Here is a 25,131-nt window from a genome sequence, read left to right as displayed (position 1 = left end):
TGCTGCTGTGATGGCACACTGTGGTATTTCACCCAATAGATATGGGAGTTTATCAAAATTGGGTTTGTTTTTGAATTCTTTGTGGATCTGTGTAATCTGAGGGTAATATGTGTCTCTAATATGGTCATAAATTGGGCAGGAGGTTAGGAAGTGCAACTCAGTTTCCACCTCATTTTGTGGGCAGTGTGCACATAGCCTGTCTTCTCTTGAGAGCCAGGTCTGCCTACTGCGGCCTTTCAAGGCTATGCTCACTGAGTCTGTACATAGTCAAAGCTTTCCTTAAGTTTGGGTCAGTCACAGTGGTCAGGTATTCTGCCATGGTGTACTCTCTGTTTAGGGCCAAATAGCATTCTAGTTTGCTCAGTTTTTTTGTTAATTAGTTGACACATTGGAAATAATTATCTTTTTGTTTTCTCATGATTTGATTGGGTCTAATTGTGTTGCTGTCCTGGGGCTCTGTGGGGTGTGTTTGTGAACAGAGTCCCAGGACCAGCTTGCTTAGGGGACGCTTCTCCAGGTTCATCTCTCTGTAGGTGATGGCTTTGTTATGGAAGGTTTGGGAAACGCTTCCTTTTCGGTGGTTGTAGAATTGAACGGCTCTTTTCTGGGTTTTGATAATTAGTGGGTCTCGGCCTAATTCTGCTCTGCATGCATTATTTGGTGTTCTACGTTGTACACAGAGGATATTTTTGCAGAATTCTGCATGCAGAGTCTCAATTTGGTGTTTGTCCCATTTTGTGAATTCTCACAACCATAAAGGGCAAGGGTTTCTATAAGTGATTCAAGTATTTTTAGCCAGATCCTAATTGGTATGTCGAATTTTATGTTCCTTTATGTTCCATGATGGCATGGAATGCCCTTCTTGCCTTGTCTCTCAGATCGTTCACAGCTTTGTGGAAGTTACCTGTGGGGCTGATGTTTAGGCCAAGGTATAGTTTTTGTGTGCTCTAGGGCAACAGTGTCTAGATGGAATTTGTATTTGTGGTCCTGGTGACTGGACCTTTTTTGGAACACCATTATTTTGGTCTTACTGAGATTTACTGACAGGCCCAGGTCTGACAGAATCTGTGCAAAAGATCTAGGTGCTGCTGTAGGCCCCCCTTGGTTGGTGACAGAAGCACCAGATCATCAGCAAACAGTATACATTTGACTTCAGATTCTAGTAGGGTGTGGCCGGGTGCTGCAGACTGTTCTAGTGCCCTCGCCAATTTGTTGATATATATGTTAAAAAGGGTGGGGCTTAAGCTGCATCCCTGTCTCACCCCACAGCCCTGTGGGAAGAAATGTGTGTTTTTTGCCTATTTTAACCGCACACTTGTTGTTTGTGTACATGGATTTTATAATGTTGTATGTTTTCCCCCCAACACCACTTTCCATCAATTATAGCAGACATTCATGCCAAATTGAGTCGAAGGCTTTTTTGAAATCAACAAAGCATGAGAAGACGTTGCCTTTGTTTTGATTTGTTTGTTTGTCAGTTAGGTTGTGCAAGGTGAACACATGGTCTGTCGTATGATACATTTGTCTCCACTTTTGTGGATTGGGGTGATTAGTCCTTGGTTCCAAATATTGGGGAAGATGCCAGAGCTAAGGATGATGTTAAAGAGTTTAAGTATAGCCAATAGTCAGTCTCAGTCATACACCCCCCCCCCCCCCCCCCCCCCAAAAAGGGCTTGATTGGCATTGGAAACAAGATGAACAGTAAGCATTACACAAAAGTCTCAAAAGGAATAGAGACCATTCAAATGTCATATTATGGCTATGTACAGTGTTATAACGATGTGAAAATAGTTCAAGTACAAAAGGGATTTTTTTTAACATAAATATGAGTTGTGTTTGTTCTTCACTCTCGAACACATTCTCCGCCAGCCAGCCCAGCCATGATGAACCCTCTCTGGGAGAAAGCCTCCATTCCCAGGGGGATTGGAAAGGAATGGAGACTGCTTGTCACTTGGCCTTGATTTACAGGTGGCCCAGTCTGCCAAGAGTAGCAAATCACTATGTTATAGCCCTTGTCTTTGAATGCAGAGTGAAGTGAAGCACATTTCTAAAGAATGGAAGAGATGAGGGGAGAGGAGCAGTATAGGCAGCAGAGACAGTGTTACACCTCATCTCTGTCTGAGGGCCTGGGGGGTTAAAACTGAAATCACATACCTCTCACCTCCGCAAAGGAAATTATGGAGCTCTTTGGAACCATCTAGCTATACTGCCAAGCAGCAGCAGAGAGCGAGAGCTGTATGCGTTCCAGAGGGCTTGACACAGTGTGTCTAGGAAGTCTGGGTAATTAGTTGAAGTATCATGAGTTGGTTTAGGAGGCGGTGCTGTAGGGGTATGTGTGGGTTCAGACGCAGGTCTAACGTGCTTCAGAATGTGGGAGGGAGGAAGGGGGTCTATAGCCCTCAGGGGAAGTAGAAAGTGACAGGCACTTCAGCCTCTCACCACAGACAGAGCACTGGGGAGATATCCAGCTAAACACACCTCGGTTCTCTACCTTGTCAGGAAATGACATCTGGGCCTACATCTGCTCTGACTGCCCTTCTTTCAATGTCCCAAGCCATTATCTAAAGGGACCATTCACAGCCACTTACAGATAGAGGTGTCTAGTTTTTAAACCTAGGACAAAGGTGGAATAAGGTTTAGGTGAACACTTTCTAAGGTTGAGATGAGAAGGAACCCAGAGACCTGGAAGACAGAGTCACCACACCTTAGACCACACAGACTGTATTGGAGCCTATATGAGGACTTTTTCAGCCCAGTCCAGACAGACACCCTCCCAAGTCCATTTCATATGTAACTCTCTCATGTTGAGCTTTAAACTTTACACAAACATTATTTCTAATTACAGACAACTTCTCAACTTAGCAAATAAACACAGGGGCAGAAATAAGCACTTCCAACTCCAGAGAGCACTCTGGTGCCAGTGGCAGGTTTAAGGGTTTCTATTCATAGCTCTAACCAGAACTAGTGTTCAGGGTTAGCTGTCAGTTGGTCATGATAATGAACTTTGGTGGAGCATGTTGTTCACACTCGTGCTTGACTGAATCCCCTGCAAGCACACACACAAACAATTGCCTGTACAGCATGTGTGTGCACTACCGCACACACACACACAGGAAAAGTTACCAGTGACAAACCAATCAGGAACCGGAACTCAAACAGGAAGGACCAAAACAAATCTCTGAGCACCCCACTCACAGAATCTAGAACTCCATCATTGAACCTCTCACTTTTGTTGGTTTCAAAGATCTTGGGAAATGTGTAGCATTAGCAGTGGCTTCATAATCTCAAGTGAAAGTATCACACCGACGGCCTACAGGCGGATTGGCTTTGAAGCATCAAATATGAATGGGCACAGTCAGTTTGTTCCACTTCCACCGCCTTCAGGCAACCCCTGTATTTCACTCACAGATTTCAAAATCTGTGAGGTTCCACTGATACTGCAGCAGAAAGTTAAAGCATAACCGTTTCACATAGATAGCTCACTCAGAATGAGGAGGTGAACGACACACTGCATTTGAAACAGTATTTCCATCTGCCCCAGGTGTACCTCAGAAAGGGATGCAACATCAGCTAAGCCCACCACAGTCCAATGTATGGGCAGACTTCAGCTAGAAGAACACTGAAGCTTCTGGAGTGGAAATGACCCATAGATGTTACAGTGTTTAGTAATTACAGTTGTGCTATTAGAGTTGAAATGGGGTAGCAGAGGCAAGACAGTGAGGCATGTGTTAACATCTGCCTGGTGGGGAGGCCTACAGCTCAGGCCCCTGGATGTTCCTACACACTCATCCCTGTCCCCTGAGCACTGGCATGAGCCCTCGGGAGATTCCCCCAGCTGCCCTCATCATCCACACAGTCACATGCAGACACAAACCAACAAAAACAACTCTGGACAATATAATCAGAGGTCACGGATGAAGAACCAACCAGCCACGTACCCCCACAAACCAGTAGCCACAGTTAAACGCTTGACAGCCTGCCGCCACTTTACATTCAGTTCCAGGGAGGAGCCTTGGGAGACTCCTCCCTGGTCGTCCTGACCCAGTGACAGGCTGTGACGTGGGGTAAAGTCCTCTCCTCTCTGGGCCTCACTCAGGCACCTGTGGAGCATAAACACACCGGAGAGCAGTGCCTTCCTTTACAGCTGGGCTCCCCGCTCCTGTCCTGTGTTTGGGCTTCACTCAACCGAAAACATCCCCTAACAGACAATCCAATGCAACCTCCAGCCCATGCCAGCTCCCTCCAGCCCATGCCGAAAACATCCTCTAACAGAAAATCCAGGCCCAGTTAGGCAACCTCTCTCCAGGTGCCATGGGTCCCAGGCGCCATGGGAAGGGCCTACGTCCCACGCTGGATGTCAGGAGGAGGCCACAATGGTCCCAGAGCTGTTTAATGTTTATCTATGCCCCACTTCCTCTAGTGGTCATCCTGTGTCTGAAGCAGAGAGTAACTACTCCAAGAGTTGTAGACTGGAGACCATCATTGGTGTCATCCTACTAATGAAAACATACAAATGTGGAAGTAGACTAAATTGGTATTTGGCTGTTACTAATCCTAAGTCAACAAGTAAATAAATATGTTGAGAGACAGTGTGCCTGACTATGTGTGTGATTGCAGTTTTACTCAGATTTTTTTTATATATACCTTTATTTAACTAGGCAAGTCAGTTAAGAACAAATTCTTATTTTCAATGACGGCCTAGGAACAGTGGGTTAACTGCCTTGTTCAGGGGCAGAACAACCGATTTTTACGTTGTCAGCTTGGGGATTCGATCTTGCAACCTTTAGGTTACTGGTCCAACGCTCAACCACTTGGCTACCTGCCGCTCCAGATGATGATCTTGTCCTATTTATAAGAGCCATATACATGCAGCGACTTTGACTGCTCAGTCAAATTATTCAGTGCTTACTACATGGGCCGGAGCGCAACCCACTGGGGGACCACATAAACAAACAAGAGATAATTATTCAGGGTTTAAACGCTTAAAAACGCCCACTTCAGCAGAGCCTTTTAAGTGTGTGATTAAAACGGGCACTGAGCTTCACATGGAATGCTCAGCGGAACCCAACGCCACTACAGGAGTTTCTTTCTCGCTCAATCTCCCCCTCTCCTTCTCTCCCACTCAGTATATACATGGTCCTGCCTCACACGCGCCATCTTTACCAAGTCTTCCTGTCCCATATAACATCCATTACTACCAACACTCTCTGTGACCATCCCTTTTCAATCAGCAAGTGTAAAAAAAAAAATGGGGATATAGTATACCGATATAGGATCTGAATTTGATCACTCTTTTGCAAAGCAGGAAGTGCAAACTTGTAGTGTATGAGTTTTTAAAATGCTTCTAAAGTTTGTCATTTCCAATTTGAAATTTCAGACTTGATTTTCCCTAATGAAAAATGTATCAACTCCTAAAAAAAATCCAGTAATTATAATCCACATTTAATTTTGCACATTTTTCACATTTTATTTTCCTGCTGTAGGAAACTGGCTCAAATTAAGATCCTACATCTGTATTTGCTTTCTAGATCTGTTGTTCTGTGTCTGATGCATCCACACATCAAAAGGATAAAGAGAAGCAAGCATCTCATCTCAGCGTGATGATGTCAGCGTGATTAGCTCTATATTTAGATGTTTAATCTGCTAATTAGGCCTTTCACTGATACTTAATATGCACACGCTCATCAATTCGATAAGCCATCTCAAAATCGGAAACTATAAACTCTGTCACAAAACAAATGCAAAGGGGGAGTCAAAGAGAAAATATCAATCCGTGGTCCGTAGTGTTAAAATTACAACAAAAAAAGTAGCTCTTCTAGCATACAAACAACTCCTACTGAAAGCCAAGCATCATAAAAGAAGAGAGAGGAGAAGAGAAACACTTCCAATTGATCCTGGGATATCTGTAGCTCCACAGTGAGCAGATATTTGGAGAAACAAAGCCCAAATCTCAGCTGCTAATCCCTGGGGATTCAGAGCACATTCCAGGGACTGCTTTGATCTCCTGAGTGCATCCGGACAGCCCATCCCAGACACACGGCATCCTCATACACACACGTCTCATGCCGTCCCCCTGCACACCCCCGTACCTCACATGCTCAATCACTATTTTTACACATTCACAAATAAAAATAATCAGATCAAAACAACACACAGACATGGAACCCAACAATAAACCGAGACAAAATCAACAGTGGAACAATATTGTGAAGATACTCAACCTAAAATGAATGGAGGAGAACCGTGTGAGATGTAGCACAGGAGTATCACAACTAGAGGTCGACCGATTAATCGTAATGGCCGATTAATTAGGGCCGTTTTCAAGTTTACATAACAATCGGAAATCTGTATTTTTGGGCGCCGATTTGCCGATTTAAAAAAATATATATATATTTTTTACACCTTTATTTAACTAGGCAAGTCAGTTAAGAACACATTCTTATTTTCAATGACGGCCTAGGAACCCGGTGGGTTAACTGCCTTGTTCAGGGGCAGAATGACAGATTTTCACCTTGTCAGCTTGGGGCCAATAATCTTACAACCTTACAGTTAACTAGTCCATTTCACCCTGTGTGACACACGATCCAGGAAGTGACATTAATGCCACCTGTGTCTCCTCTCCCTCCCAGTCTCCCAGATACGTAAAGGACAACCCAAGACTTCCTCTCCTCTCTTCTATTCTCATTGTAATAACAGAGCCAGGTGCATGTCCCCCTACTCCCCAGCCCTCTCCCCAAAGGCAAATGCTTTCATTTCTTAGACAACAACTCCAAACTTCTCCCAGCCTCTTCAAAGACCAACAACAGGCCTGTCCTCCCAGGGGGGTGTGGAGGGGTACGGCCTGGTGGGAGAGGGGCATATGACACACTGTCACGCACAGCACATAGGGGGACAGCTGGTGGGAAAAGCACAGGCATGGGGAGAGGACAGAAAGCGAGAGAGGACAGAAAGCGAGAGAGAGAAAGGAAGAGAGGAGTAAGCATTTGAAAGGTGCATTCAGCACTGAGACAAGGACCCTGTGCTTTTGTGAAGACAATAAAAAAACAATACAGGAGAAGAAGTAAGAAAAGAAGCTAGGCCACAGAACTGCCATGTCTTTTATCAGTCTCAGAGGCTGAGGGTAGCACATTTAAAAGCTATACTTCAAAAATCAGAGCGCTGGCACCCAGTGAGAAACACGGGGATGTGGGCAGAAGTTATACTCTGAGATTCATTTCGGAATGCTATTAGTTGTCAGATGTACCTTAAGATATTTTGTCCCAGTTTTGTATGGGTTTAGAACCTAAACCTTAGATGGAAGGTTTTGAAAAATATGCTTTGGAATTGTCAGCCCAGAGCAGGGGTTTGGCGACTCCAGCAGTAGCATCACTGGGGGCCTCCTTTTACTGCACAGAGGGTTAGGCCTCACGGAGGGGGCCTCTATATATTCACCTCACTGGCCCACTTCAAATGCAGTCTAATTTCATCAGCAACAACCAGGCAAGGCCACAGGGTAAACACAAGAAACAGATGGAGCCTGAGAGGGAAAATGGGAGAGGTGGAGAGGAGAGAGCTGAGATGGGGGTAGGGGGCTTAAGGGAGGATGAAAGTTACTGGCAAAGGTGTGGGGGAAAATGCGTGAACAAATCATCAAATTAAATATTTTAAATTTGCTTTCAGCACATTGCAAATTCCCCAGACAGACCACTGGTTTAGGGTACAACTCACAACACTGCCTGAAGAGGACCGGAGAAGACAGGGGAGGGCAGGAGACCTTCAACACCTGGGCTTAGAGACTTCTTAAAACCCAACAAACCAGACAGGCATTGGAACTGCCAAATCATATACTGTTGACTTCTCTACTTCTTCTTAATAATCTAGATTACAAAAATGTATACGAGATATAAAAACAGCATAGTAAAAAACAAACTGTGCTTAGAGTCAGAATTAAAGCTGGAATCCTTAGTGGTGAAACTGACACATCTGTTTGGGATAACACAACAACAAAGAAGTTACTGCAAAGAACAAACAGTTTTTCCCCCTCAGACATTATTGCACACGCGATAGAACTGCAGATTAAGTACTGCAATTTTTTCCCCCAAACTGCTCATTTCATTTGGATGCTGCTCACCTCTGTTTGTCAACAAAACAAAAACAATAACAAAGGTGCTGGGGCAAACAGTGGCGCTGTTTCCCCTAATGTGGATTCTATCTTTAAAGGGCCATAGTCTGGAGAGAAAATGTACCCTGTTGTGGACCTCACATGACAATACCAGCTGTCCTTACTGCTCAGTTCCACATAAAAGAACTGTTAACTTACTTACATTTTGATTTCGAATACATAAGAACAAGTGAGTTTAAAATACTCTATATGCACTACATCTATATGCAAGAAAACCTTTCTTGACTCTGGAGTCTCTCCTCTCCCTACCACATAACACAACTCAATGCATATATACCTCAACCAATGATAACCTTGCTAATGTAAGCTCTACAAACGGCCTATAAAGTATATGTATCCTATACAACATGGGCTGCTTTTAAAAGGCTAAGAGGGTTGTTTGCATTGCATTCTCACCTAGCTAAGGTTTTAGCCCCTTTTCATTTGACAATACTATGGGGTTAGGGTATTTACTACGACTTATGGAAAGCAGTAACTTCCACAAACTTCCTGTCAAGTTTTGTAATGCTAACGCTTCATGATAAGGTTAAGTTATAGATCATTTATAAGACATTTGCTAGTTAATATCTCACAATTGATAAAAATTGACTGTAATTTCAAGCCTTGTCATACTTAAGTGTTTTAAAAGCTTTTAAAAAACTGTGAATAAATCTAAAATGCCAAATGGTCCCTAAAATAAGCCCTAAAATAAACACATGAAATGCCATGTCAAAGCAAACAAACAAAATATTAAAAACATTACAATGAAATATTCACGTTCTAAAGAGCACTTTGTTGAAGGGAAAAAACTAAGGGAAAAGCATCCAAATAAATATTGATGTCAGGAACACTTTTCGTCCTATTCTATTCATTTTCCCGCAGCGCTGTGAAAGCCATTAGGCACATAATAATAATAATCATTTGTAAAACAGAAAACCCTGCTAGCCCAAATTGTTAAAAACCATCCTACTTTTTCAGTGGGGTGCCTTTTCCATCCAGGCCAAATATCACTTCATACCATCTGGCGAATGAAAAAAATGCCCCACAAAACAATCCCACCCTTTCACATGTATCCCACAATGCCCTCTGGTGAGTCTGCTGAACTGAAGAGGGCCCATGGATACCCTAACTGTGCCCAGCGAGCTGCTACACTACACGGGAACAGAACACCGAACCCCTTCCTACCCCGATGATGATGTCATAAGGAGGGTCCGATTACAATATGAAGATGTTTATTAGAGGCCTGACAGCATGTCAGGCTTAGTGGCTTTGACACCATGTGCATGCAACAAGCAGACCTGAGGCTGACCCCATCACGGCACTCAGTGCTACACTTGATCACTCGCACTTCAATACAAACTGGGCATAAGTCATAAAAATCTCAGCCCGCTGCTTTTCTCGTAGCCCTCCCTGGGCTAATAGAGCCTCACACCTTCACAGCCCGCCGACCAATGTGATGCTATTAAAAACACCTCACGGCAGGGATAGAGAAAACAACTGTGTACTTTAGACACAGGTTGGACTTTGATCAAGATATTTTGCCAGCGTGCATGAGGCTGATTGTCACTCCCTGAAGGAGTCCTTGACTTGGCTCCTCACCAGCATATCCCTGTGTCTTCCTCATACCAGAGACATTTAAATGAAATGAACCAGACTGGTCTGGTATGCGCTGCTATCGGTCACTTCCTTATGATAATGACATGATAAATCAGAAGAAGCAAAGCAAAAAGAGGCATATGCAATCACATAAAAGATTCAGTTTAGATACATTCCTTTGTGTGCATTGCCAAAGTTTTAAAGTGCTGGGGTGATAAATGCTTGGGATAATCCAACCAGAGAAACAACAGCAAACGCCTCTCGTTCAGTTAACACAAGACTTTTCATGCACACAAGCATGAGCAGCTCACTAGAAATGCAATGTCCATGAAATAGTGTGACAGTGAATGCATGATTCTCATTGAACGCAACTGCAGCATGAAATGTAGCATGTAAACATCCTAATGGTGGTATGTCTGTGGTCACAACATGATGGCCACTTTGCTGGACAGAGTGTATTAGCTTCCCTCTGTTCCAGTGGGCTGAGTGAGCTCAGTAGCTGAGAAGTGTAAAAGTCCTGGTGAATTTTTTGATGAGCTCCCAATCCTCAAAAATGCTGCCTTTGTGAAGTGAGCATCCCTAACCAAAGAGGCTTACACCCGGCTCCTCTGAAGCTTTCCAAGAAAGGATTTCTCCTCTCGACAACAACACAGGTTATGTCCCAAATGGCACACTATTCCCTATATAGTGCACTACATTTGATTAGAGCCATAGTCCCTATATAGTGCACTACTTTTGATTAGAGCCCTAGTCCCTATATAGTGCACTACTTTTGACCAGTGGGCTCTGGTTAAAAGTAGTGTACTATATAGGAAATCGGGTGCCATTTGGGATACACCCACTGTGTGTTTACCGGGATGACAAATCTGAAACAGACATGACCTCCACCACCTCTATCCTAGCCTTACAATGCAGCCCTGTCACCGGTCTGTCAGACTGCAATGCTTTCAACTCAGCCGTGATCTATTGCCTAGAGTATAAACTTTAGCAGCATCTGTTCTTGGTGGTGTGACACATTTGTTCCCATGCACCAAAAGTGTCTGATGATTAGACAGTTACCAACACAAGCAGTGTGTAGCAAGTCAGGGCTCCTTTTGTAAAAAGTTGTATTAACATATGCTGTTTTGTACTGTATGTTGAAACAAACATGGCTGAAAGCCTGAAACGTGTTGTGGGAAATAAATGTGTTAATAGAGAGGTTTCAACAAGCCTACAAAGTTTTCCCACTTAAATATTTGGTCTATCATGTATATGGGGCCAAGTGTGTACTGTCAACAGCCATGTCATTGTGATAACATGTCACACTTTTCACAAAACAACTGTTTACAATGGGAATGAAATGAACACACTGATAAGAACGTCACAGGTAAAGAAGAGGAAGAAGTTCGTGCACACTGAATTTTAAATAGCAGCTTTTATCTTGCCACACCTGCATGAGACTTCTAATGTGCCACTGCATTCAATCATTTCCATGTGTCTAGGGAGTTTTTCCTAGCCACCGTGCTTCTACACCTGCATTGCTTGCTGTTTGGGGTTTTAGGCTGGGTTTCTGTACAGCACTTTGAGGTATCAGCTGATGTACGAAGGGCTATATAAATAAATTTGATTTGATTTGATGTGTCTGGATGAGAGAGTCAAGAATTTCTATCTATGTTGTCTAGCCAACAAAGCAAATAATGATTATCTAAACAAACAAAAAAAGACATGTGCATATGCTGACTATCTATATGATGTCAGCTTTATATTATTATTTTCAATTTTTTTAACTGAGATTATTAGTCTGGCCTATAACTTTCCCTCAACAAGCATATAACTAAACACACTGCTACTTTCTTTTTACAACATTTCTGGTTTTCTTTTCAACTTCTGCATAATGCACAGAATACATATAAATAAGCTAAATTGCTTGAGAATGTCATTGAATAGGTCTACGTCAGAAGCTGACTTTTTGCTTTACGAGTGTTTGAAGAAAAATTAAGCGGGCAACATCTGAAGATTTGAAGGCTATTCTCATTCCATTGGTGTACTGCAATAAAGTGACTGAGAATCTACTTTTGTACTTTTGTATTTATTTTTTATTTTTAATGTACTTAATTCGAATCAACCGATAAATTCAGTCAAACTTTAGACAACAATTTATCCCAGTAAAAATAAATTGAAGCCTTGGCTAAACCTCGAATGGGAAGCTAAGAAAGTTAGGACCGTACAGGCTTCATTGTATCAACATCAAACAGATTAATAATCTTGTTTTTGAAATCATAATAATTTATTGAAACATGTATTTAACTTACCCGAGTAGACAAGCCGCATTTATTCGTGTGGTGACAGTCCTGTTGCTCAAGCCGTGAGCAATAGTATTTCTGTTTCACGAGCCAATCGTCAATTCCTTTCCTTGCCAAACAGGCATTAACTACAAAACTGTCGCCTGAAATCAACATAAAAGGTGCGTTATTACAATGTAAACAACATGTTACGGTTAGGTCACAGTGTAACATATTTCTTCAGCATTGTGTTTTTTTTCTAACTTTTCTTGAACGATAGCAGACTTGTTGTCAACGAGTTGGTCATTATTGGTGCATGGATAAATGGGATGATAGACTGGACATACTTTGAACAATGTATATTTTCAACAAATATAATAAAATATAGACAACAAATGTATAGCCTGTCCTAAGTCTAGGCCTGTGGGCTACTCACCCTCCGGACTTTCCCTCGGTTTACAAATCGCAGCTTTTCGGGACAATTGTCGAGAGAAACAGAGAACATAAAGATAGGCATTACTCGAATGTATTACCGCAAGTGAGCATTCAAATCAACGATTAGGGGTGACATGTTTCGGTAAAACATCATATCTTACCATGTTTCGAGTGAAGTTTACCCATTTCTCTGCATTGAGTTGGGATTGAAAACCATCAAATGTATTTATAATCCAGAAATCAGCGATATCCAGACGATACAAGAAGCGTCCGTAAAGAAAGCAGCAGTCTGCACATCCTACGGCAACAGCGCCACACCAGCCTTTGATCCGAAGAAAGCTCCCCCTTCGTCTCCCTTCCAAGCGTAAAGGAGGCGGTTACCAAAACCCGCACTTCAACCGCTGAATGAACATGATTGACACCTCGCCCAAGATTAGTCGACTTGCAGGCAGGCTCTCTTCTGTTTTATTGGACGAAGGCGGCACATGAGTGCCAGCCGAGATTCTTTCGGAGTTTCCACATATAAAAAGAGCAGCAATGCAGCAGCCCCCGTCACCACTACCACCATTCCCAGCCAGCCAAGTAGGCGCAGTGGTCGAAGAGCAGCGCAATAGGGCTAAAATGATATTTCGCAGGACGATAAAAAAATAATGATTAAAAACATGTCTTTGATTGATAGACATACAAACATAATATTTTATGAATCATACAAACTTTGGGTTAATTGCTTCCTATAATAACGTGTTTACCATTTTTTTCATAGTTCACATTTTGGGAGAGTCCTGAATAAACACAAACGAATATATATAGAATACAATTTATAATATTTATGGCACTTATAGAACACTTTATGATCCCAGTTTTAAAACTAAAATAAACACAAAACAAACTCATTTGAGGCATACATTTGATAAACCATAAATGCCCTTCAGACATTTTACAACATACTGTATGAGCCTGTTGACAGCACAGTTTAGAAACACATCACCTTTTTTGTTGTTTATAATACTAGCTACGTTTCAAATCTCATGAAGTCCCATACAGCTTTGAGACTTGTACAAGGTCTTACAAAAAAAGGCAATTATTGCTTTAACAAAAAAAAGTGCACAATTTCACAGGATGGCTCCCACATGGCCCAAGTGTAATGGCCCCTAAATTATCCCGGGCCTCTATAACAGTCAAGGCTATGTTTAAGTTTACAGGCCTGGTCAGCCTCCTGCAGCAGTTTAGATCTACCAAGCCATGCAGCCACCTGCACCACCAACCCACATGCCTGGACAGTGTGCGAATTACAAGGGGGCTCAGACCCCCGAATGAGACATGAGCTCCCCAAATGCAACAAAAGTCAAGCTTAAGGGCGTCTCTAATTTAACCGTTCTCCTACTTATTTAAAATGCTATTTTGTACTGATACAGTGGTAAATATGAAGTTAAAAGTTTATTCCAAATGAAACCAACCTTTACACCTCTTGTTATGGTTTAAACAAGTGACAGTTGTTTCAGGTTCTTTCAAATCACATTCATCTTTCTACTCCCCCTGTCACAGTTTCCATGTAGATGAGCTCGGGACAGACATAGCTGTATTTGAGTCCCGTATTTCAGCAGATGAGCTCGGGACAGACACAGCTGTATTTGAGTCCCGTATTTCAGCAGATGAGCTCGGGACAGGCACAGCTGTATTTGAGTCCCGTATTTCAGCAGATGAGCTCGGGACAGACACAGCTGTATTTGAGTCCCGTATTTCAGCAGATGAGCTCGGGACAGACACAGCTGTATTTGAGTCCCGTATTTCAGCAGATGAGCTCGGGACAGACACAGCTGTATTTGAGTCCCGTATTTCAGCAGATGAGCTCGGGACAGGCACAGCTGTATTTGAGTCCCGTATTTCAGCAGATGAGCTCGGGACAGGCACAGCTGTATTTGAGTCCCGTATTTCAGCAGATGAGCTCGGGACAGACACAGCTGTATTTGAGTCCCGTATTTCAGCAGATGAGCTTGGGACAGACACAGCTGTATTTGAGTCCCGTATTTCAGCAGATGAGCTCGGGACAGACACAGCTGTATTTGAGTCCCGTATATCAGCCCCTTTTCAGGAGTCCAACTTATTTTTTTACAAAAAAATATCCATTCGTCAGCAAGACACATCAATTAATTTAGGCTAAAAGAGTGTAGATCTGATGACAATAACCGAAAGGTCATCATGCTACGAAGGTCATCATGCTGCGAAGGTCATCATGCTACACGTTATGGTGTTTTGGAACATATGTCGCTTTCCATTCACCCAATGGCTGGTGCACAGTGCACTGTTTGGAAGCTGGAATTATTTTGGAGTGGACGAATGTGCACAGGTAGCCTACTTTTTGAAATAATTTGTTTGACAATCAGATAAAAACCTCACGACTGGTTTTTGTTCATGCCACATTAAAAGATAATACATGTTTACTGTTAAAATGCATGTCTTTACTATTAGGCCTATTACATTTTTAGTGCACGGCACAAATAGGAAGTCCCATGAAAAAAAGAGACCCCCGAATTTAACAGTATAATTTGCACTCTGTGCCTGGGTGTGCAGCTCCACAGCCTGCTCTCTGCTAGTCCTTCCCTGGGGCTCAAGACTCCAGGCCTGGCTTGCACTCTGCTGGTCCTACCCTGATTTTTTTTACATTTATTTAACCTTTATTTACAATGACAGCCTACCAGGGAACAGTGGGTTTACTGCCTTGTTCAGAGGAAGAATGACAGATTTTCTTTCAACTTGGGGATTTGATCCAGCCACCTTTCGGTTACTGGACCAACGCTCTAACCACCAGGCTACCTCCCGCCCCAAAGGCTCCAGGCCATGCTCCATTAGCAGTGTCTGCCTCTGACAGGCCCTGGGCCCTGCAGCAGCGGATAAAATCACTGGCACCGGGGCCTCCACTGAAATCATAACTGCTGGCAGTAGCCGCAAAACCACTCAGGTCGACTGCCTGCCTGCCTGCCTCTCAGACATGGTTCAGCAAGACCAAAGAGTGTAGTTTCTGAATCAGCCAGACCGGAGTCTGTAGATCTGGCTGGATAAGAGTTGGTAGAGTGAGTTATGACACTGTGGAGTACATGTTAGAGGAAGGGGGCCTTCTCTCTCTCCTTCACTGGAAACTTCTGGTCTCTCTCTCTCTCTCTCACTCTCTCTCTCTCTCTCTCTCTTTGTCTCTCACCCTCCCCCTCTATCTGTATTCTGATGCAGTGAAGCCTGAAAACACTCGTGGGAGCAGGTCCATGTGGGAGGTCTGGTCTCAGAGTGTGTGGTGTGGTGGCGGTATGGTACTCTGAGCACTATACCAGCTACCTGCACAGGAAGTCTGCTAAAGTAGTGCACTAAGAGAAACATTACTGTGGTTTCATTTCAATTAAAGCAAGTGGGATGTTTTTTGAAGGGGAGGTCATGCTCAATAATCTAATCTCCTCCCACTTTTCTGGGGGATTTTCGCTTCTTGGAGGATTCAAATGTACATACAGTGGAAGCAGCAAGCTTGTCCCTGACACCAGCCACCACAGAACCCATCCAAGTGCATTTCCACTAAACAGCGGTTTTCCGCATCCTGAGTCTATCATCACGTTGTACCAGAGGAATTAGGCCTCTCTCTTTGAACTCCTCTGCCAAAGACACGCAGATGAGCTTGTTATTATAGCCGCTCGGCTCGCTTGCGTTCGCTGGGAACCAAGGCCTGTCCCTCTGACACACTTCCTGTTCTTTGAAGAGGCCAACGGAGAGATGGCTTGGCGTCCCGATTTCCGAGCCTGGCGCTTTGATGCCTGGGAGAGGAGGTGGACGGGGATTCAAGCCAGAATTCCATCGCAAGGATGGATCTGAATCAAACTCCAACCACCCACACCCATTGATTCTGCTGTTGTGCACTGGGCTACTTTCAGCTCCATTACCCATCATCCCGCTATGGAATGGACCAAAAATATATTTCAAAGGGGTCATCTTCTTATTCATGTGTCTCTAATTACAAACTTGATATGCCATGTACAGAGCAGTGCAGTATTATCTGTCTGGCTTGGACTTCAGAGAGTAAACAAGATAACAACAGTCACATAGAGGTGAAAGGAAGGTGCTCTTTGAGGTATAAGTACACAGCGGAAGAAGAGTGCAGACTGAGGTCTTAAGATGGACGCCTGCCTGGCTGTCAACCTATTCACCGACCACCTTGGTGGCCAAGCCCAGTTGATTCCACCCTGTCCTCTCCCTGGCAACAGGAATAATAGGGGACATTCAGCTCCCTGGATTCGGGGGGATCTAATGCTTTGTCTGTGTTTATGTCCTTGTAACAATGTTAGGGAGGCTGCCTGGGGTTCACACTGGATGCCGCTTCAGTGAGGAGGGGGTGTGGAGGGAGCATATAGAGAAAGGGCCTAGCTTCTAGCTGAGCAGCTGCTGGGCGCTTAGAGGACAAACATGTGACTGTTGCCTTTTTGTAGTGGGACAAAAGGAGGGGGATGTTGTAAAGGGCAGAAGACAATCGTGATTGAAGTACAGTGTTGGTCCCTGGAGCGGTGGTGACTCAGCTGATTGTGGTGAGCTCAGCGTGTGATGTGTCAGGCGAGGGGTCTTCAGGAAGGGAGCTCTGGCCTGTCGTGTGTATGCCATTCCATATGGAGAATAGAGAACGCCACCTATAGTCATCCAGTGCTGAATTAATCTACAAAAAATGTATGGACTCAGTGTATTGTAACCAGAGCCCCAGTGTCTGGTCTGGAGCGTGAAGTCACGAGCTCTGCTGGTAGCAACCTAGCAGTGCCAAAAGCCCCTGTCTGCACCTAGAAAGCATACGGTATGTAAATTACGATTGCCAGAATGGCAAAAAGAGTTAACGAGCCTGTCAAGTGGAGATGGAGGGGCTGATCAATGGCTATAGGGCTGACAGAGGATGGACATGGAGGATTGACTCACACTATGTTTGAAATATGAATGTAATACGCAATTATAATTTAGTACATTTTGAATTCCAAACTACATCATATGTCTAAGGTTATTTTTTACGATGACAAAATGATGCAGTTGCACAAATGATAGTCTACAATCATATAAAAATACAGAATTGAGATAAAATAAATGTATAATTTATATATAGTCTTATGGGGTAATCCAATATTGCCTAACCGAGTTGTGATGCGATGGTAGCCCATTGCCTTTTTATTTTCAGGTGGATGGATCATGGTCATATGATAGACTAGAAAGGGTACTCACACGCACTTAACTTTACTGCATTTTTAGTTTGATTTTACAAAGAGAGGCACCATGCCAACATGTTCTGTATTTAATTGTACTAATCGCCACTCGAAAGAGTCTAATCTTCATTTTTTCCGGTAAATCAGTCGTCATTTTGATTATCATAGTTAATATTTGCTGTCCATTTTATTCTCCAATGTTGACCTGGCTAGGTTCTAGGTAATGCTGAGCTTTCAAATTAACCTTCTGCTGCAAAGGTTTAACAGTAGGCTAGCATTAGGTTATTGCATGATTGTGCAGGTTATGGGCATACCTGATCGATTTAGCTCATTTAATTTGGTCGTCTTCGTTTCATGACAAGCAGTAATAAGATGATGGCTTTAATGTCCGTGGTTGACACTCTCAAGCAGGATTTAAACAACTACATCAACCATGATCCTTTGCTAGTTACAGCCACTTTCACCATGATCCTTATCGATTTTTGGGGTGCCATTCAGCAATATGGCGCACTTCAAATTAAAATACTTCCGCTTCATGCGCCATCCAGTAGCAGTAAAATCCCTGGGGAAGCCAAGCCAGGAAAAAAAGTCATATTACAACATATGTGCTGTGATAATTGTGTTGTTTGCTCTATAACCTGTTAGTTCATATGCCTTGCGACCGTGATATATAGGCCTAAGGCTGCGACATTAATAAGACACAGTGGCAGAATAACATCAACATCAATAAAACTTTGTTTTATCACAAAACCGGAGAGCAACCTCTGTCCTGTGAAGTCCACAAAGCACATTGCATGTAACTAACAGTTACATGACCTACAGCATGGTCATGCAAGTTAATGTTTCTGACATTTTCGGACTAATAAACAACTATTGCTTTAGAGCCATTGAGAGTTACTGCAAACAGGAGCTGCCTCCACTATTCCAGCACCATTTCAACATTTCAGCATCATAAAATAACCTATGCTTAGTCTAATACAGTGACAACTAAAAGATACCAAAAACAATTTAGTCCAATCAACTTAAGCTAAATATGATGTGGCTGTCCATGGTTCTGATTTGCGTGTATGTTTGCATTCCTGACTACTTGGAGAGAATCCTTCATGTTGATGAAATGGACTCTGTAAACAGTACACACTTTTATTTTTTGTTGTCCTAGGCTACCTGGCTAAAATACTTGCTCGCTAGCCTAACTTCATTTCATAGCTATGAGCAACATTAGCAAGTTAACATCAGCCTTCTACATCTAGCTGTCAGACCCTGATCTGTTATACCTGTCCTTGTGCTTGTCTCCACCCACCTCCAGGTGTCGCCCATCTTCTCCATTTATCCCCTGGGTATTTATACCTGTGTTTTCTGTCTGTCTGTGCCAGTTCGTCTTGTTTGCCAAGTCAACCAGCGGTTTTCTCTCAGCTCCTGATTTTCCCCAGTCTCTCTTTTTCTCGTCCTCCTGGTTTTGACCCTTGCCTGTCCTGACTTTGAGTCCGCCTGACTGACCACTCTGCCTGCCCCTGACCTTGAGCCTGCCTGCCTGCCGCCCTGTACCGTTTTGGACTCTGCTCTGGCTATGAATGCTCAAACCATCTGCCTCCTGTGTCTGCATTTGGGTCTCGCCTTGTGTTGTGATACTAGCTACATATTGAACTTCCACCTCTCAGTCCAGGGGCACAATGTATTTTATGGTTGGATCAGAATCACTGTTATAATCATTGGCCAGTACGGAGAAATAAGTAAAACCATAAGTCCAAACCCCTATATCCATCCATGGCTAATTTAGGAAAGGGCCCATTGTAGGACAACAACACTACAATATGCAACAATTCAAGTTGTTTCTGTTGATGATGTATTTCTCTGTGATAGGAGTGAAGCCAATTGCAAACTGGCTTCCCTTGACACTTTTTCTTTGGTGCACCAGGACCATTCATAGTTGAGCTTGCTGTCACGTTCTGACCATAGTTCTTGTGTGTTTTCCTTGTTTTAGTGTTGGTCAGGACGTGAGCTGGATGGGCATTCTATGTTGTGTGTCTAGTTTGTCTATTTCTATGTTTGGCCTGATATGGTTCTCAATCAGAGGCAGGTGTTAGTCATTGTCTCTGATTGGGAACCATATTTAGGTAGCCTGTTTTGTGGGTGGGTTTTGTGTCAGTGTTTGTGCCACACAGGACTGTTTCGGGTTTTCACGGTTCTTGTTTTGTAATTGTGTTCATGTTGAGTTTTCCTATTAAAACCATGGACACTTACCACGCTGCGTTTTGGTCCGATCCTTGTTTCACCTCTTCAGAGGAAGAGGAGGAAATATGCCGTGACACTTGCTCAGTTTAGCTCAATGCTGATTGGCTATTATTTCATACTTTTTTATTATTGGTGGCCAAATGCTTACTGACTTACCTTCCATTCAATGCTACAGCTTCAGATAGATTGCCTACAGAGACAAAGGGCCACTGTTTCGCTCTCTCGGATGCTTTCTCTGGTGAGATACAAGGTAAATGATGTAAACACAAAGAGATGAAATATACATTATTGTATATGTTTATTTACATTTTTCTTGGTAATTTTTTTGAGGGAGCCTGGCTTCCTTTGGCATCTATGAATACACGCCACTGGCGCCATCGGGCATTTTCCATTATGGAAAATAGCAGTAGACATGTACCAAATCAAGACAATGATATTTTGCATAATTCTAGGTGTGAGAAGTTTTTCCAAAACAATTCACCCCCGAAGAAATCCCATTGTGTATGGAAATACCCCATTGTCACACAAAGCTACACTGACATTTTCACATGTATTAGAAGATCACTACAGACCATATCTCCTCCTGCATATTACCACTTCCATTATCTCATATCATCTGCTTTATGTTTCTGGCTAGGCCAGATATCAACACTTATAACAAGATACCACATTGTGTTCGATTAAAATGACTGTGGATCATATAATGCATCGTCAAGTATTATATACAAATTCCCACTATGGCTGACCAAACATAGTAATACACATACCTAATTAAATGTCATGTTCTGACCTTAGTTCCTTTGTTTTGAGTTGGGTGGGTTGTCTATGTTAGTTTTTCTATGATTTTCTATTTCTGTGTTTGGCCTGGTATGGTTCTCAATCAGAGGCAGCTGTCAATCGTTGTCCCTGATTGAGAACCATATTTAGGTAGTCTGTTTTCGATTGTGTTTTGTGGGTGGTTGTTTTCAGTCTTTGTGTGTCTACACCAGACAGAACTGTTCCAGTTGTTTCCTTGTTGTTTTGTTATTCAGTGTTCAGTTTACTTTATTAAAAAGATGAACATGTACCACGCTGCGCATTGGTCCTCACCTTATTCCACCGACGATGGCTGTTACATTAAATGTATATTCCATATGTTTAAGTTGATCTAAACTGATAAAGCTATCATCTTTTCAAGTAATTTGTGTTTTTAGACATGTACTGGAAATATGTTTGATTGAACTCTTCAAGGAGAGTATTGGGGTGTGTGAAGTGACCAGCTGCAGACCATATTTCCAACTCTGACACTTTTATGCTTAAATGCAGTTTTCGCGATATCAATAAAAACTTAATGAAAGTAGAAGGCAAAATTAAAACTGAAGGTGCTGCTAAACTGGAATATATGCATACCTTACAAATAAAGAATCGTCCGGCTTATTTCTTTTAAGAGACTTATCTTAATTAGCTGCTGATCTAGTACTTTATGTTATTGGCTTGTAGTGTAAAAGAGGGGAAACTCTGGTGTCCCACTTAAATATTCCTTTTTATCTAATGAAGGCGGCATGTAAAAACACTCTTAATATGGCCTTAAGCCCACTAAGCTTTTTTTCTGCTAAATGTGTCTACAGTATAGAAGACAGTAATGGAGTAAATGATGTGTAGTGTGTAATAACGAAGTTAACGTACACTGTCTGCCACAGACTTTCAGTCACAGTTCCAGATGGTTATATTAATTTTTCCTCTCTGACACAAAACCTTGTCCCAAATTTAGCTCTACTATAATCAATACCTCTTCTTTTTCACAATTTTCTGCACCCGGCACTGAGTCTGGTTCCTTTTTGAAGCGGTGGGGGTGTAGCCCCATCCAGAACGAGGACACAATTAGTGTATTCAGCCGAAAACAGTGGGGATCCCCCTTTGATGTGGGGATCAAATGAAGGAGCTGTGTGTTTTTGTCCAAAATGACAGGCTTGCCAGGTTTACTAATGGGTAGCTAATAGAAAGAGAGGTTTATGATGCTCATTAATTACATGGCCTGTCATGTGCTGGAAGGGGAGAAAAGCAGATAGGAAGAGAAAGGGAGTGGCGCGCAACGGAGGAAGGGGAAGGGGATGAAGGCAGAGAGAGAGTGGGGAGGAGGTGAGGAAAGAGGCTGGGTGTACTAGTCTGTGAAAGAGAAAATTGGGATTGGAGATGAGTGTAAAAAAGAGTGAGGGGAAAATTGGGGACAGAGGGAGAGAAACAGACAGAACAGGCGGGACAGAGGAGTGTAATGGTCTTGGGGTGAAAGAGTGCTAGGGCAAAACCTGAGAAAGTGAGAGAGAATCAGAAAGTGAGAGAGAGAGGAACATAGAGAGAGTAGAAGAAGAAAGCTGAATGGAGAAATAAAGGGAGAGAAGCAAAAAGGGAGGGATAAAATAATCCTTTCCTGAGATAAGAGAAGCCACCAAGACAGGAGCTTCAAAGAGCAGAGAGCCACTCTCGTGGGAGCGCGCCGTAAACCTTTCCACATCTTCAGAGGGAAATTCAGTCCCTGATCCAAACACGCCCTGGCTCTCAGCACCCACGACTCTGCAGGCGTCCGAGGCTCGGCACCTCCTGGGGTGGCTCGTACACTTCCAAAGCAACACTTCCCTTTGAACTGCTTGGCCCCACGTTGAGCAGCAATGGTGATCTGCACACAAGGTACAAATGTGAATGGTTAATGAGAAGCACTAAAAAAACATCAGAGCAGCGCTCTGCCACACCTACTAGTCAGGGGGAGAAAAATACAGAAATATCTCTCATATCACCTCGAACCAGCACCAGTTCATCTCACACAAACCCTGTCTCTATAGACATTGATTTGTCATCTCAAACTGTGGCATTAACAATACCCTTTGTCCTACTAACGGAAACCTATTCTATCCTACATGACTGTGAGGTGTGAGTTGGGATGTAGTCACTAGTGAGTCTCACAGTTGATTCCACCATGGGTAAATGAGCAGTGTTGCCAGATTCTATTGACAATTTACTGCACAATCCGAGCCAAAATCCCACCCATTTAATCCACAAAAAGTAGCCAAATTTTACAGTGCATTATACAGCCTGATCACTAGAAATAGACTTCGATTTCAGACGTTTGAAATAGTCCTGAGAACGTTGATATATGCCTTCCTCAGCAAAAAAAAAAGAAGATTGCTCAGCATTGGGAACGAACTCGTGATGCTTGGAGATGAAGTGCAATGCTATGACCACAGCGCCACCTTGGAGACGAAGCACAATACTATGACCACAGCGCCACCTTGGAGACGAAGCGCAATGCTATGACCACAGCGCCACCTTGGAGACGAAGCACAATACTATGACCACAGCGCCACCTTGGAGACGAAGCGCAATGCTATGACCACAGCGCCACCTTGGAGACGAAGCACAATACTATGACCACAGCGCCACCTTGGAGATGAAGCACAATACTATGACCACAGCGCCACCTTGGAGATGAAGCACAATACTATGACCACAGCGCCACCTTGGAGATGAAGCGCAATACTATGACCACAGCGCCACCTTGGAGATGAAGCACAATACTATGACCACAGCGCCACCTTGGAGATGAAGCACAATACTATGACCACAGCGCCACCTTGGAGATGAAGCACAATACTATGACCACAGCGCCACCTTGGAGATGAAGTGCAATACTATGACCACAGCGCCACCTTGGAGATGAAGCGCAATGCTATGACCACAGCGCCACCTTGGAGATGAAGCGCAATACTATGACCACAGCGCCACCTTGGAGATGAAGCGCAATGCTATGACCACAGCGCCACCTTGGAGACGAAGCGCAATACTATGACCACAGCGCCACCTTGGAGATGAAGCGCAATGCTATGACCACAGCGCCACCTTGGAGACGAAGCGCAATACTATGACCACAGCGCCACCTTGGAGACGAAGCGCAATGCTATGACCACAGCGCCACCTTGGAGATGAAGCGCAATACTATGACCACAGCGCCACCTTGGAGATGAAGCGCAATGCTATGACCACAGCGCCACCTTGAGGACGAAGCGCACTGCTATGACCACTGCACCACCGCAGTTCAGAATGCTCTAGCAAGTCGTGAGAATACTTGATGGTAAAAGCGTGTAATTTATTATTCTTTTATTTTAAGCCTTCACCAAACCATAGCCCTAACCTAAACCACTCAGAATTAATACCTAAACTGTTAACCTTTGAGTTGTTTTTGTTTTAACCCTGTAACCATGTGGAATTAACAATGTAACCATGTGGAATTAACAATGTGACCATTTGGAATTAACCCTGTAACCATGTGGAATTAACAATGTAACCACGCAGAATGAATACCTAAACTATTAACCTTTGAGTTGTTTTTGTTTTAATCCTGTAACCATGTGGAATTAACCCTGTAACCATGTGGAATTAACCCTGTAACCATGTGGAATTAACAATGTAACCATGTGGAATTAACATTGTAACCATGTGGAATTAACATTGTAACCATGTGGTATTAACCCTGTAACCATGTGGAATTAACCCTGTAACCATGTGGAATTAACAATGTATCAAATAATGTAATATCTCTTATATTTGGCAAAATCGGGTTGATGATTATACAGATAGCTTATCAGCTCATGAAAAACGGGGAGATGAAGAGTGGAAATAGTTTAAATATCAAGGTATCTTAATGGGGACCAATTCCATTTTAAAAATATCCATATCTACTCATACCGTTTGTTGATCACACAAACGCTCTCATATGGACGGCAAGTACGAGATGTTATACTAGGGGTATTTTGACATGCATAGTTGACATGTTTTGATAATACAACCTATGGATTACAGAATAGTTATGAATTTTCATGCGAGACAGAAGTTAGGATTTGGGTTCAGTGGGATTGGGACTGTAAAGGAAAATAGCCTCGGAGGCTCTAGGACAGGAGAAGATATCATTTCCCCTTATGTCTCTTTGGATTGTCAACAGACTTCATGTCTGTGACAGATATGCCTATGTAATAAATTGTGCATAGGCCTATCACATTTGTGACTGTCTGAAGAGTCTCAATGACAGCTCAAAGAGGCACCATTTCTTTTATAGGCTATACTGTAGGGGTTTCCTGTAGGGTTTATTAACTACATTCAGATCGTGTGTGCAGTCAATTATGTCAATTATGCATTGTGCTTTGAATTTTTGTTGTCTTTGTGTGAAGTAAATATGCTAGGCTAAAAGGTTCTATGCTACAATCTGTTTGGACAATGTACTATTGTT

At 43.0% G+C, this 25,131-nt stretch overlaps 1 protein-coding gene across 1 annotated transcript in view; it reads right to left on the bottom strand.

The window, feature by feature from the left end:
- LOC139385164 (protein naked cuticle homolog 1-like) overlaps positions 1 to 12,797 on the bottom strand; it is a 35,822-nt gene extending 23,025 nt beyond the window's left edge. The window contains exons 1-3 of the mRNA XM_071130250.1: positions 12,594 to 12,797; positions 12,434 to 12,466; positions 12,028 to 12,161 (exon numbers count right to left, since the gene is read on the bottom strand). Of these exons, the coding sequence (XP_070986351.1) occupies positions 12,028 to 12,161; positions 12,434 to 12,466; positions 12,594 to 12,618 (192 nt within the window). The 5' untranslated portion in view covers positions 12,619 to 12,797. The remainder of the gene's footprint in view (positions 1 to 12,027; positions 12,162 to 12,433; positions 12,467 to 12,593) is intronic.
- Between the last annotated feature and the right edge of the window lie 12,334 nt (positions 12,798 to 25,131).

This window comes from Oncorhynchus clarkii, chromosome 26 (genome assembly GCF_045791955.1).
Source record: "Oncorhynchus clarkii lewisi isolate Uvic-CL-2024 chromosome 26, UVic_Ocla_1.0, whole genome shotgun sequence".
Lineage (NCBI taxonomy): Eukaryota > Metazoa > Chordata > Actinopteri > Salmoniformes > Salmonidae > Oncorhynchus > Oncorhynchus clarkii.
This window is presented reverse-complemented; position numbering and strand designations above follow the sequence as displayed.